Source organism: Herpailurus yagouaroundi, unplaced genomic scaffold, assembly GCF_014898765.1.
Source record: "Herpailurus yagouaroundi ecotype Mexico unplaced genomic scaffold, PumYag 160, whole genome shotgun sequence".
In the NCBI taxonomy this organism is placed as follows: Eukaryota; Metazoa; Chordata; class Mammalia; order Carnivora; family Felidae; genus Herpailurus; species Herpailurus yagouaroundi.
This window is the reverse complement of record NW_024412401.1, coordinates 34,809,753-34,823,327: the sequence shown is the minus strand read 5'-3', so window position 1 is coordinate 34,823,327 and position 13,575 is coordinate 34,809,753. Positions and strand designations below refer to the sequence as shown.

At 43.7% G+C, this 13,575-nt stretch overlaps 1 protein-coding gene and 1 long non-coding RNA gene across 4 annotated transcripts in view; one reads left to right on the top strand and one right to left on the bottom strand.

Annotated features, from left to right (window-relative positions):
* Window positions 1-1,062, bottom strand: part of MUSK (muscle associated receptor tyrosine kinase) — a 93,355-nt gene extending 92,293 nt beyond the window's left edge. For all 3 annotated transcript variants that reach the window (XM_040481948.1, XM_040481946.1, XM_040481947.1), the window contains exon 1: window positions 125-1,062. In XM_040481948.1, coding sequence (XP_040337882.1) covers window positions 125-203 — 79 coding nt within the window. In that variant the 5' untranslated portion in view covers window positions 204-1,062. The remainder of the gene's footprint in view (window positions 1-124) is intronic.
* The window catches only part of LOC121034827 (uncharacterized), a 96,120-nt gene extending 86,979 nt beyond the window's left edge, over window positions 1-9,141 (top strand). Inside the window, exon 3 of the long non-coding RNA XR_005792636.1 lies at window positions 8,705-9,141. This is a non-coding gene — a long non-coding RNA (uncharacterized LOC121034827). The remainder of the gene's footprint in view (window positions 1-8,704) is intronic.
* Window positions 9,142-13,575: the final 4,434 nt, after the last annotated feature.

The following is a 13,575-nucleotide window of genomic DNA, read 5'->3' as shown; positions in this document are numbered from 1 at the left end:
CGTACCCCTACTTCACCAAGTAAAACCCAAGCCCGCCATAATATGAATCGGTCGTGATCAGAACACACACATGCACTTTAGAACTGTGACAAGGCAACAAGAAGACAAGATTCCTCAAACAAACCTTTTGGAAGTTTCTCAGTCCCGCTGAAGGCAACCAAAGTAAGAATATGTACCAGTGGAATGTTGACGAGCTCTCTCATGATTAATCCAGGCTCAGGCAGGAGAAAGTTCCTTCTGGACAACGCAAGGAAAATGCCCCCAACAGTTTACATTTTAAAGCACAGTTTGTTACAAAAGGGTCGTCTGCTAATGACTGTTTGTGTCAGCAGCTCCACAGGCTCTAAGTATAATCAGGAATTCTCAGTCTTGGCTGTAGTGATGGACACGGCCAGCTGGTGAGTATCCACTTAGGCCAGTAATGCAAGTGTAGTGCTGGAGGAACAAGGGAAAGAAAATCCCTTTAGAATCCCTTTTAAGACAGTGGCAGAAGGACAATACCAGATGCCTTTGCAACCATCACTGTATTCCCTGAGGTATAGGTTTCCTGATCTGATTCGGTTCACCACCTCTCTCTGCTCACGCCAGCACCCTGGGTGTATGTAATCAGGCTCCTCCCCATCGCTCACTCCACCTCCTACCTCCAGCCCATTACCAGTTCCTACAGATGGTACCAACTCCATATTCCTGCATTTCTTCCCCTCCGTTGATTCCAGTTAGTATAATGCTGTCCCAGTCTCCTTTCCAGACATTCATCTTCTCTGAATGATGGCGATAGCATCCTGTCTGTTCTCCTCTACTGTGTCTTGTTGCCGTCTGATCTCTTCTCAGAGATCTCTTCTCCTGCTCAAGAGGCTTCTGTGCCTCTTGGCCGCATCAAAACCTATTCAGACCTCTCTAACATGACATGGGAGGCCTTGCTGGCCCCTGCCTGTCTTGTTAGCCTCATCTGTTACAATCCGTGCCTCTCTCTTAATATTTAGCAACCTGTTTCTATATGCAGCTTTCTTCCCTCTGTGAATTACTCAGGCTGTTCTGCCGGCTTGGAATTCTTTCCCCTCTCTGCACTCAGTTAACATCCATCCCAACTTGATCATGATCTCCTCCTGGGAGCCATCCCAGACCCAGAGTTCTATATCTCCCCAAAGTTGCATTGGGTTTGCCTCCTCTGTGTGTGTGTGTGTGTGTGTGTGTGTGTATGTGTGTGTGTGTTGTGCACATGTCTATCACTGCACTTACCACATTGTTTTAAGATTTTTGCCTTATTGGTGCATCCTCATTCTTTGGCCTCATGAGTCCATGGATCTGGAAGCTGGGGGCTGTCAGCCAAATTAGTTACTTACAGCAGATCTTCCTAAAGGTGCACCTCCATGGCTTCCGAAATGTTCTACTACGCAAATTGCCTTTTCTCACTGAATGATATGTCTTGGAGACTTTACCATGCTACTACATACCCATCATTTCTACCGACAATATAATTGTCTAAATTATGAATGTGTGATGGTATATATTTGCTCCCCAGCAATGTGTTGAGAGGACCCATTTCCCCACACTCTTATCAACATTTACCTTTGAACTCTTACATTTAAATAGAGTAAAAATGATACTTCATTGTTTTAATTTATACTTATTTCATTGAATACTATTGGTAATGAGAATTTTTCATATTTTTATTATTCATTTTCCTCTTCTGTGGCTTTGGCCTATATTCCTCTTACATCATTTTTATTTTTCTTATTTATGGGAATTTTAAATGGATGCTCAATATAAATAATTTATGTCCTTTGTTGTATATATTGTCAATATTTTCCATGTGGAACACCTCTGCTACCGAACCATAGAGAGCTTGTGTTAAATCAGTTCTTCCTTCCTAGATCAGGACCTGTGAGGACCAGGTTATCCAGGGCTGTTGGAAGCTTCTGTGCTCCATTAACAAGAAATAATGTGCAAAGCCAGATCTGTCTACTGGACTTCTTTGTTATTTAAATTAATAGATTCACCCTTTTGGGGAGCTTGGCTAAACATGAGTTTGAGTCCTTAAACTGCAATCAAAATAATGCTAGTATAATTTTAACAGAAGACATATAGATTTGATTAGGTTTCTGCTGAGAACATCCTGTGAATGCTGTGTATTTCATGAGAAATTTGAATGTCAATAAGATGAGCACATTTTTTTAATGTGAAATTTAGGAATCAGCAGGATGAACAGTGTGGCTACCTATCATTTCCATAAATAACACTAGAGAAAGTGCAGGGTTCTGGAAATTTGGTCGACTTTGGATTTGTGAGCCCCCCAAGGACCCTCTTCCTTCAGATGTCCAGGAGGAGGACTTATAAGGGAGCACTCTTCATCCCCTTTCCCCTAAAATAAAGAACAAGCAATGATGACACCTGTCTTGAATCCAGTAGGAACTGCCCCCTCTAGGCCAGGAACCCCAGGAAGTTATTTCCTACTTCATATTCCACCATGACCTGAGTCTGAAGGTGACCGCAGTACCGTGCAGGGTTAAGGGGAGACAAAACCCCATTGAGGGAAAATTGAAGCTAGAATTTGAGGGAGAGTGCTGGCTCAAGATGAAGCAGTCATTGGCTGAGAGAAGCCCGTGAGGAGTGTGGTTTAGGTAGGGACACCACAGCAGGTTCCAAAGTGTGGCAGCCAATTACATTCCTTGCAGCAATTTCTTGTACCCCTGGTATGAAATGGCCTTCTATCCTACAGTACAATCTGCTGTGCCTTACAATAGCAGACTTAGTCAGCCCTGTGGAGTGAGACTGGGCACCAGTCCTCAGGGCATGAGGAGAGTAGGTGAGGCGGATGGCCAGTCTTCCCCATTAATAAAATACAGTCAGGGGCGCCTTGGTGACTCAGTTGATTAAGCGTCTGACTCTTGATTTTGGCTCAGGTCATGATCTCACAGTTTGTGAGTTCGAGGCCCGCATTGGGCTTTGTGCTGACAGTGTGGAGCCTGCTGGGAATCCTCTCTCTCCCTCTCTCTCTGCACCTCCTCTGCTTGCTTGCTCTCTCTCTTTATTTTAAATAAATAAATAAACATTTAAAATAATAAATAAATATGCCAATGAAGCTTGCCTGGCTACCTCTGCTATCTTTGCTTCTTCATCTCAGAAGATGGCCAAAACTCCCAGGAAGTAGGATCAAAGAGCGAGTAGCACCGTTCTGAGCCACATCTCAAACTAGACACTGGCATTCAGCTGCACAGCAGCTGATGACACTAGCCCCATTCGTGCTGGAGTCAGCACATCACCAAGTTAGTGCTTCTGGTCTGCACCAGGCTCTCATACATCTGGTGAAGCTTGGCAAAGAGCCCCTTCTAATTATCACAAAGGGCAATGACCTAATTCTTTGCCTCACTGGTCAGCAGACAACGGGTCATGAATGCCACATGGATTGCCCTTTCCAGAAAACTCCTGGGGAATCAAAGCGATAGTGGTAGGGTTATATTTTTTTCATGGATGGGATCTCCCCATTAACTGTGAGGATAGCTATTAGAGGTGCATCAGGATTTTTGGAGCCTATACCTTATAAAATTGGAAAGGTCTCTTGAAAGAAAATGTTCAGTGAATGAATGAATTATACTGAATACCTACTGTATGTGGGACATTCAGCAACAAGAGATGGGGCTTGATGTCTGGTGAGGGAACGAATAACAAACAATTACATAAATAAATAAATACATTAGAATCTGGAGAGATACACTACATTGTAAGATTATATAAAAACTGAGCCTGAAAAAAAATGAGCCTGGCCTAGTTAGGGAAGCAAGAAATGCTCTTCTGAGGAAGTGCCACTGCGGCTCCCCGCTGCAGGATAACTCAAAGTCAGACAGCCAGACTCGGGAGGTGTGGGCGTAGACTCTAACAGGCAGTGGGAGAAGAATGTGGAAATGGCTGGGGATATGGAGACCATGGTGCTGTGATAGAAATGAAAATTGTTTGGAGTGCAGGAAGGGGAAAGGTACAGAGGCAGATAGGGGAGATCACTCAGGATTTTGTATGTCTCAGTAAGAGCTTCATTCTACGAGAAGTGAAACGCCCTGGGAATGTAGATTGCAGTGCAAGCTACAGACGTGAATCTGATATGCTGAAGGGAGCACGTGAAAGGAGAGGAAGCCTTAGATCTGAGCCATGACACGTTCCACGTTCCAACCTCTAAATGCCAGTGAAAGATAAAGAGCTAGGAAAAGAGATGGACACAGAGCAGCTAGTTGGGTAGAAAGCTATATACTAATAAAGTAGAGTGTCACAAAAGGGAAGGGAAGAGAGCATTTCTAGAAGGCGAGCATGGAGTATGTTGAATGCCCCTAAGCGGTCAAGTAGGAAGGAGTTGAAAGGTTTCCACTGAATTTAGCATCATAGAAGTGGTTTATGATCTTGGTGAAGGGCAGTCCTGGGGAGCAGTGGGGAAGGAGCTAAGACCCTGGAGTGGTGTATGCAGACTGGAGAGTGAACAGGACGTGAGGAAATAGAGACAGTATGTGGGGAGGATTCTCTCAAGAAGAGTGACAAGGAGAAAGCTAAGCAGCAGCTAGAGGGAAGGGTTGGACAGAGACAGAATTTATTCTTTTTTTTTTATTTTTAGTAGGCTCTATACCTAACATTGAACTCACAATCCCTAGACCAAGAGTCTCATACTCTACCAGCTGAGGCAGCCAGACGCCCCAGAACTCATTCTTTATTTATTTTGAAGGTGTGCTGTGAGGGATCCTGTAGAGAGAAAGAGGTTAAAGACACAGAAAAAGAAAAGATAATAGGTAGTTCAAGGTCTCCAGGAAGGCAGGAGGGACTGGAGCTCTAAGCACTGGATCTTGTAATAGGAGATGATAAGGGAGGGGTAAGTAGGCATATTTGTAGGTGAGAATGGGGAAGAGTTTACTGAGCCCTCATCTAATGACTTCTATCATCTCTGTGAAGTAGAAGGTGAGGTTGAAGAAGATTTAAAACAGTTATTCTGGAAAATAAGAGAGCCCACAGTTGAGGTTGTTGGTATAAAGTTATGCTGATATCATACACCCTAGTGTGTTTTTTTTCTCACCAGCCCTTCTCAGCTTCACAAATGACAGATGTTAAATGATTAGGTTTATTTTGGGGGGTGGGGGGAGGAAAGGGTATTTGTTAGTGATACATTAGTCCAGGGAAGCAGCATTCCAGAAGAGAGAGGGAAATGCGATGCTAGGGAGCAAAGTGGGTATATTGAGAACAGACACAGTCAATAAGTGGTGATACTGGCAGCACAAAGAAGGTAGGAACGTGGACAATGGAAGGAGCAAAAACCGGAAAGAGAGAGATTCAGTGATGTGGGGTAGCTTCAAGTCAATTCAGGAGTCCACCTGGGGAACATGGCCCATGGCCTGGGGCCATTTTGCTTATGTGCAGTTAAGTTCATTTCTCAGAGGGGAGACCAGCTCTGAGTCCACTGTTCCTGCCCATGAAGGACAATGAGGTGGTTGGAGAGGAAAGGGTAGATTGGAGACAAATATGTGAAAGATTGGGCCATAAAGTTAAAACGAACACCAGATTTTCCACTTGAAAAATTCAGTGGAGTTGGGCTGCTGGGGTGTGGAGACCCGGTGAGCCTATGGGTGGGTGAGCAGGCGACGGGGTGGGGGTAGGTGGAAGAAAAATCAAATGAATGTAGAAAGTGGAGTCTTCAATTGTATGCTAGCAGGAACTTCTGAAAGGAAAAGAAGTCTACTAAAATGATCAACTTGTATCATACAAAATTTATAAATTTATATCTTAGGCTGCTGTCTGGGTCCCAAAATGAAATAGATGGTCTGCTCAACTAGAATGCAAGGAGATGTATAGGTGTAAGGTGTTCGGAAAGTGCAAGAATTAGTGTAGAGACTGTGAACCACCAACAGGTGCTCTTTACCATCTCTAGGCCTGAGGGTTGAAGGGGCAGAAAACCACTTATCGGAATCTAAAGACTAAGTCATGGGAGAGCTTCCTATTAGGAGCTAAGACTTTTGGTTGAAGGATTCAGGTAGCTCACGAGAATGCTTTTGATTTCTGGCAGATCCTCACCATTGGCCAAACCCAATAAGGAACTGGAGGGCAAGAAAGCCCATTGATAGAGTTCATAGAAATCAGTTTCCACAGGCACAGAACAGGGGACAAGTAGATCTGGAGGACAAATGGAAGGAGACCCCAGCTGGTCTCTTTAAAGAGTTCCAGCTTCTCCCAGAGCACAAACCACACACCAGATGAGACTTCACGCCGGTTCTCCGATTTGTCTGCAACAGTTACCTTTGCAGTCATTCGATCAGCATATCACACTTTACCCCGCCTCTCTGCTTACCCCCAAAGACTAAACTGCTTTCTCGGTCATACCACCTCTGGTCTCTCTGAAGTATATCTTTGGTACCCCAGCGTGTTATAGGGGTTTTTCCAGAGTACGGGTCTGCCTGTCTGGATTTTCCGTACTCTCTATTCTCTGAGACCTCCAACCTGTTGGTCGCCTGCATGAACACAGTGCTTCTTCCTGGTTCATCCAGCCCCACTCTCAGTCTGAAAACCCAATGGAAAATGCAGACGTGGCTACAGTTCAAAGACCCTGAAGTTCACACATATGGTATAAATCATTCTGAGGGAAGAAGCCCTCCACCATGCTTCCCGGGGAGGTCTGTTCTTTCCATTGGCCTCCGCCAGAGAAAGCCGCGCGGTCACTGTTGTTCTTGCAGGTCATCCACCCTGCCTCAGTCTGCTGGCACAGGCTGTTTGGACCCTTGATGCTGCTGCCAGAGGGAATTTTTTTTAATTTATCCACTGGGGTACCTGGGTGGCTCAGCTGGTTAAGCCTCTGACTTCGGCTCAGATCATAATCTCACTGTTCATGAGTTTGAGCCTGCATTGGGCTCTGTGCTGACAGCTCAGAGCCTGGAGCCTGCTTCGGATTCTGTGTCTCCTTCTCTCTCGGCCCCTCCCCCACGCACACTTTGTCTGTCTGCCTGTCTCTCAAAAATAAACATTACCAAAAAAAAATTAAAAATTGTCTACCACTCACCTATTAGAATGGGCAAAATCTGTAACACTGGCGAGGATGTGAAGCAGTAGGAAATCTCACCCATTGCTGGTGGCAATGCAAAAGGAGTCTGCCATTTTGGAAGACTGGCAGTATCTTACCAAACTAAACATACTCCTACCACATGATCCAGCAGTCATACTTCTTGGTATTTACCCAAAGGAGTAAAAAAATGTTGACACAAAAACCTGTACACAGTCGTTGATAGCAGATTTATTCATAATTGCCAAAACTTAGAAGCAACCAAGCTGTTCTTCACTAGGTGAGTGGATAAATAAACTGTGGCACGTGCAGACAATGGACTGTTATTCAGCTCTACAAAGAAATGAGCTAGGGCACCATGAAAAGACGTGGAGGAATCTTAAAAGCCTGTCACTAAGTGCAAGAAGCCAATCTGAAAAGGCTACATACTATATGATTCCAACTATATGACATTGTAGAAAAAGTCAAACTATGGAGACGGTAAAAAGATCAGTGGTTTCTGGATGCAGTGGGAGAATAGGCAGATAAGAGAAGAGTGCCTGAATAGGCAGAGCACTGATTTTTAGGGCAGTGAAAAGACTCTATATGATATAATAAAGACAGCTATATGTCATTATACACTTGTTCAAATCCACAGAGCATACGATAGCAAGAGTGGACCCTAAGGTAAGCAGTGGACTTTGGGTGGTGATGATGGGTCAGGATATGTTCATCTCTGCCAAAATATGTACTACCCTAGTGAATGATGTTGATAGAGGGGGAGGTTAAGCAGGTGTAGGGATAGGGAGAATAGGAGAAATCTCTGTACCTCCTCAATACTGTTGTGAACCTAAACAGCTCTCAAAAATAAAGTCTTAAAAAAAGCATCTGTAGCTCTGTGCAATAGCAGTGTTATAGCCAATTAGTCAATGAGGCATGACTATTGCTAATTGAAAATATATATATATAAGGGTCCAGTACAATGATATTATTCAATTTGTTTTAATTTTTTTTAACATTTATTTATTTTTGAGACAGAGAGAGACAGAGCATGAACGGGGGAGGGTCAGAGAGAGGGAGACACAGAATCCAAAACAAGCTCCGAAACAAGCTCTGAGCTGTCAGCACAGAGCCCGACGCGGGGCTCGAACTCACAGACCACGAGATCATGACCTGAGCCGGAGTCGGCCGCTTAACCGACTGAGCCACCCAGGAGCCCCTGTTTTAATTTTTTAACGTTTATTCATTTTTGAGAGAGAGAGAGAAAGAGACAAAGCATGAGTGGGAGAGGGGCAGAGAGAGAGGGAGACACCAAATCTGAAATGGGCTCTAGGCTCCGAGCTGTTAGCACAGAGCCCGACACGGGGCTCAAACTCATGAACCGCGAGGTCATGACCTGAGCCAAAGTTGGACGCTTAACCTGACTGAGCCACCCAGGCGCCGCTCAGTTTATGTTTTCATTAAAGTTTTTATATATAAAAAATTATGACAACTACAGATGGCATATTATAAGCCAGTACAAAGCATAAAATCTTCTTTGCCAGGAAGGCATTATTCTCTATAGCGAAGTCATTTTTGGTTTTGTTTCTTAAACTGAGTATCCGAAACGTTTCGTATGTTTGTATGGGTTTTGGAAGCGGCAGGTCCCAGCTCTGCCTCTGTAAGCTGAGAAAAACGAATACTTACTCTCGTGGACCCTGATAGGTGGATACAGATGAGTGACCTCAGCTCAGCCAATCAGACACGTCTGCTGGGACTCTGAATTTGGAGCAAGTGACACAAAGAAGGAGGTAGTGAGAATTCATTCCAGTGGTAGCGGCATCACGCGTTTGACGGCATCGGAGCCAAGAGTAGCACGCAGCCACGGCGGCGCCTCAGCAGTATCCAGTGTCCGGTGATGGCAGCGCTGGTGGCCATGCCCAGCGTCAGCGGCGGAGCTGCGTCACCCTGACCGGGCTGTTCCTCGGTCGAGAGCTTGGCCACGGTGCTTGCCACCTGACTGCCTTGGTTCCTGCCTGCCTCTCCGGTATTCCTGTGTATTTTGTAAGCTGCCCAGTAGCCTTCCAAAACATTTCCTTCCTCCCAAGTTAACCCTTTCTCTCGAGTTACATGATACACACACACACACACACACACACACACACACACCCCAACACACACACTTATTTGTAGGAAATATATATACACCTAAAATATAATTAAATGAATAAATGTATAATATATGAATATAATGTATTTTATTTAATTAATTTATTTAATATAATGTATGTATATGTGTGTTTGTGTGTGTGTGTATATATATATATATATATATATATACACACATATATATATATATTCTCATGGAAAAACCTTTAATAGGACACAAAACCTAGAAGTCATATAAGGATGACTCCATTTGACTACATAAAGTTTTAAAATCCACCTGGGGGAAAAAGAAACATGTTGCCAAAGGTTAAATATCAAAGTGAAGTTAAAAAAAAAAACAAAACACCCAACTTGCTAAGCTAATAGATATGTGCATACATACTCATTATGTATCTTACTTGAATTTTCCTCAACGTGTGAAAGTATTGGCCATTCTTTTTGCTTAAGATTCTTCTTCACTTGGCCTTTTTATGATAGAGTTATTTCCTGGTTTTCTTGTTGTTATTTTTTTGTTGTCCCCTTCATAAATTCCCCACCCTGCCCCATTCCTTCATGCAGAATTTAAATGTTTATTTTCCCGAGTTAAGTCTTTGGCACACCTCTCCTGAGTGTGCCATACTCTAAGAGTTGTTTCGACCATTTTACAGCATTAGAAAACATCTAAATATGTATGACTCTTACCTGTAGCTCTGAATTAAATCTCTCTCGGAAACACCTGTATAACTAGTCGTCTGTGTGGCTAGCTCACAAGCAACTGAAACTCAAGATATATAATATTGAGATATAATATTATTAATCTTAAAAATGTTTAATATTTAACTAGAATTAGCAATGCAATCAGAGAGGAAGGACAGGAAACCTTCAAACTTTGCTTTCTCTCCCCATTGCTGCAAAAGTCTCTCTGAGACAGGATGCCACTTTCACAGGCCACAGCTCTAAAATGGCTTTCTACTGCTGTCATTGAGCTAAAATATTAGCTGGAAGCCAACATGCCTCCACATACCGTACCCGGTTCCAAGCACCTGTAAATGAAGGTGTCAGCGGGAAAGTTGGAAAATACACACTTTTTCTTATTGGCGAGTTCTATGAAAACAGGTACTTCAGAATAGTGACTGGCACATGCGATGTGTGTAATAAATACGAGTTGTGCGTAAATTCAGAGCTTTTTCAAGTTGACAGGGCTCTCGGTTGACTTGTAACACATGATTCTCAATGTTCAAGTGCTCTCAGGGATAAGACAGGATGAGAAAAGAGCTAGCCCAGTAGAGCTAGCTGCATCTCCACCTATGGTGTTCTCCACTGTTTCTTCCTCGACTGCCCCAGCCCTATATGGAAGAGGGATGTAGTTATGGGGAGTTGTGGGAGACAGCTTGGGAAGGTATTATAGTCTCAGAGCTGATGAAATTCAAACTTTTATTCCAAGACTCTCAAGACCTAGAGCCTAAATTTCTGCTGACCAAAGAATCTGTCTTAATTTAAATAAATCCAAGATGCTAGTACCTGGAGAAATTGATCCTAAGTCCTACAACCTCAATATGTCCAATACTAAACTCATCATCTTCCCTAAAGCCTGGGAATTCCTTTTTTTTTTTTTTTTTTTTCTTTATCTTTTGTTTTATTGAATATCACATCTTCTGTTCGCTTCCTAACCCATTGAGCTCTGAGTCATCCCTGACACCTTTCTTTTTCCTTAACCCATCAAGTTTACATTCTGAAGGCCTGTCTGGATTGTCCCTTTCTCACTGCCCTCCCCACGCCACTTTTAGTTCTCATTAATTTATGGTCTGCTTCCTAAGCTGCAGCGAGTGGGTCTCCCTACCAATCAGTTCTCTACGCCGATGTGAGAGCACTCCTTCTAGTGTATAAATTTGGCCACGTCATTCTCCTGTTTAGAATGTTTTATGACTTCCTGCTGCTTTGGGGGTAAACTCCACGCTCCCTTTGTTGGCAGTCCTCTGCTGCCCTCTCCTCCCTCTTTCCTCGCCTTCCCTTCCTCACACCCTTTGTTCAAGGAGTAACTGTAGTGCCTCGGAATCACCACCACACTTGTTCTGACCTCCATGCCTTTTAACATGGTTTCCTTTCTGCTGGAATGTCACTCTCCTGTTTTCTTTTAGCCAAACATGGCTTGTCCTTCAAGATTCCACCTGGTTCTGGCCTCTCTGAGAAGTTTCATTTGATGCCCCAGTCTAAATTGCATGCCCCCTGCTCTCAGCAGAAGCTCCCACTCTGGGCTCACCTCTTTCTTAACCCACAGCACAGGTAGTAGAATTCTTAGCTGATCTTGACTCTTTCTCTCCACAAGAAGGTGAGCTTATTGAACACTGATTTTTGTGTTCTGTATGTCTGTGATTCCTGTGCCTAACAGAGTTCCTGATGTATTGTAGCCCCTGGTACCTATTTTATGATGAAAGACTGGATAAATGAAACCACATCCTTCTTTCTCCCTAAGAATTTTAGACCTTGCTGGTAGATTCTCTTGATAGGGGGATGAAGCATTAAAGAGATTTCCTTGGCTTATTCCCTTAGGTCTTCTCCCCCACCCCCCACCCCCCACCCTTTTCTTTATAGTAGCATGTGGAGTGCTGAGTTGCACAGAGCTGCATTTTGCAACTTGGGGAAGCCATTGTTGGGAGGCCCACTGAATGCTGGAGAGAGAGGAGAGCTGGAGTTACAGAGTGCTACATATTTGAAGTCTATGCTTTGGTAGAGAAGAAAAGTTATCTGTGTTACTCATCTGGTTAAATTAGGAGGGAAATGGTGAGCAGGAATTCAAAGCATATTCTGTGTACAGGAAAAGAGTATATTTGATTTGGGCCTTCTTTGGCCTTTGTCATTTGGGGACCTGAGGGTAGCAGTAAGCCAATGCCCTTCCTTGGTTCCTCTTATGATAAAACTGGTACCTGAGTCCCCTAGGGTTTTCCCTTCTATAGCCTCATCTTTTCTGCTTCCCTCAATCACAAACCTCATCCAGAGTTGCCTGAATCATTATGAACAGACACAGAAGACTGGAAACCATTGTGGAAGCTCCTATCAGGATGACAGATTCGTCCCTCTTTCTCACTGCTTGTCTCCTTTCTGCTTCTTCATTATAACTGGAGTGTTCCAGACTCCTACCACATATTCCTCAAATATGTTAGATTGGTTTTTAGGGCACCGTGAGGTCACCTCCAAAGGAAACATCCCGTCCTAGGAACTTCATTTCTCAGTTTAGTCCCAGCATTGTTTATATCTTCTAACCCTGGCTTAGAGATGCCCAATTCAATTCAGTTCAGCAGGTCATGGCTAGGCACTAGGCCAGGCCCTGGAGTCCAAAGGAAACATCGACAACTGTTTCCAGTAGGCCATGTGCAGTGTAAGGAGAGAAGCTCTTGGCAGGGTTCAGAGCACTGCCCAAGGGTCAGAGCAACCCTCGCCAAGCCTGCCCTGGCAGTTGCTGGAGTGGTGCAGGCAGGCTCTAAGATGGCCCCCAATGCACAATCCTCATTCTTGGAGTGTGGTCTGGATTTAATGACTCACTTCTGAAGACCAGAACACAGCAAAAGTGATGTTATTTCACTTACGAGATTAGGTTCTAAAAAGATTCTTCTTCTATCAGGGGGTTTCAGAACAACAGGACTCGGTGAAGCAGAAGGAGGAACAGAAATGATGTTGAGGTTTTGGGATAGAATAACTAGGTGGATGTGTATCAGGAACTGAGATGCTGAAGATTGGATTAAAAACCAGTTTGGGGGGGGGGATGTTCTTAATGATGATTTTCTATTTGGATGTGAAGTTTGAGATGTTTATGTGACAATGCAAATAAAAATGTCTGCTAAGTAGGACCAATTTAGGTCCGAAGCTCAGAAAAGAGTTTTGGGCTTGAGTATAAACTGGGGGAGTTGTCAGCACACTGATGATGTTTAATCATGAGACAGCACAGATTGTCATGGGCGAGTACGGATGGAGCCAAAGTGAGGAGCCAGGATCGAGCCCTTAGTAATGTCAACTGCGAGAGGCCGTATTGAAGAAGAACACGTTAATGAGGCAGGAGAGAGTGGTCAACAGCTGCCAGAGAAGCTGGAGGAAGTCCAGGCATGTGCATTCTTGTGGGAAAGAGAAGGAAGTTCCCTGAGAAGATGGGAGTGGTCAGCTTGGTCAGAGGGTTTTGAGTGGGTGAGGGAGTTTAGGAATGGGAAGTGGCCATTAAAATTGGGAAGTAAACATTTAAAAAAAAAAAAAAAGAAAAGAAAGAAACCTAAAGCATGATACATTTGAATTGTTAACACCATAGTTAAAGTAGCTTGGTAAATTGCTTCCCAAAATGACTAGCCCTAGTTTTTGCCATAGGTTGAAAGATCAGAAAATGAATATAGTCAACTTGCCCTTCACCTTACCTAGCAGCAATTGCTAGTTGCACACACAGATTATAAAAATGCTTCTTTACA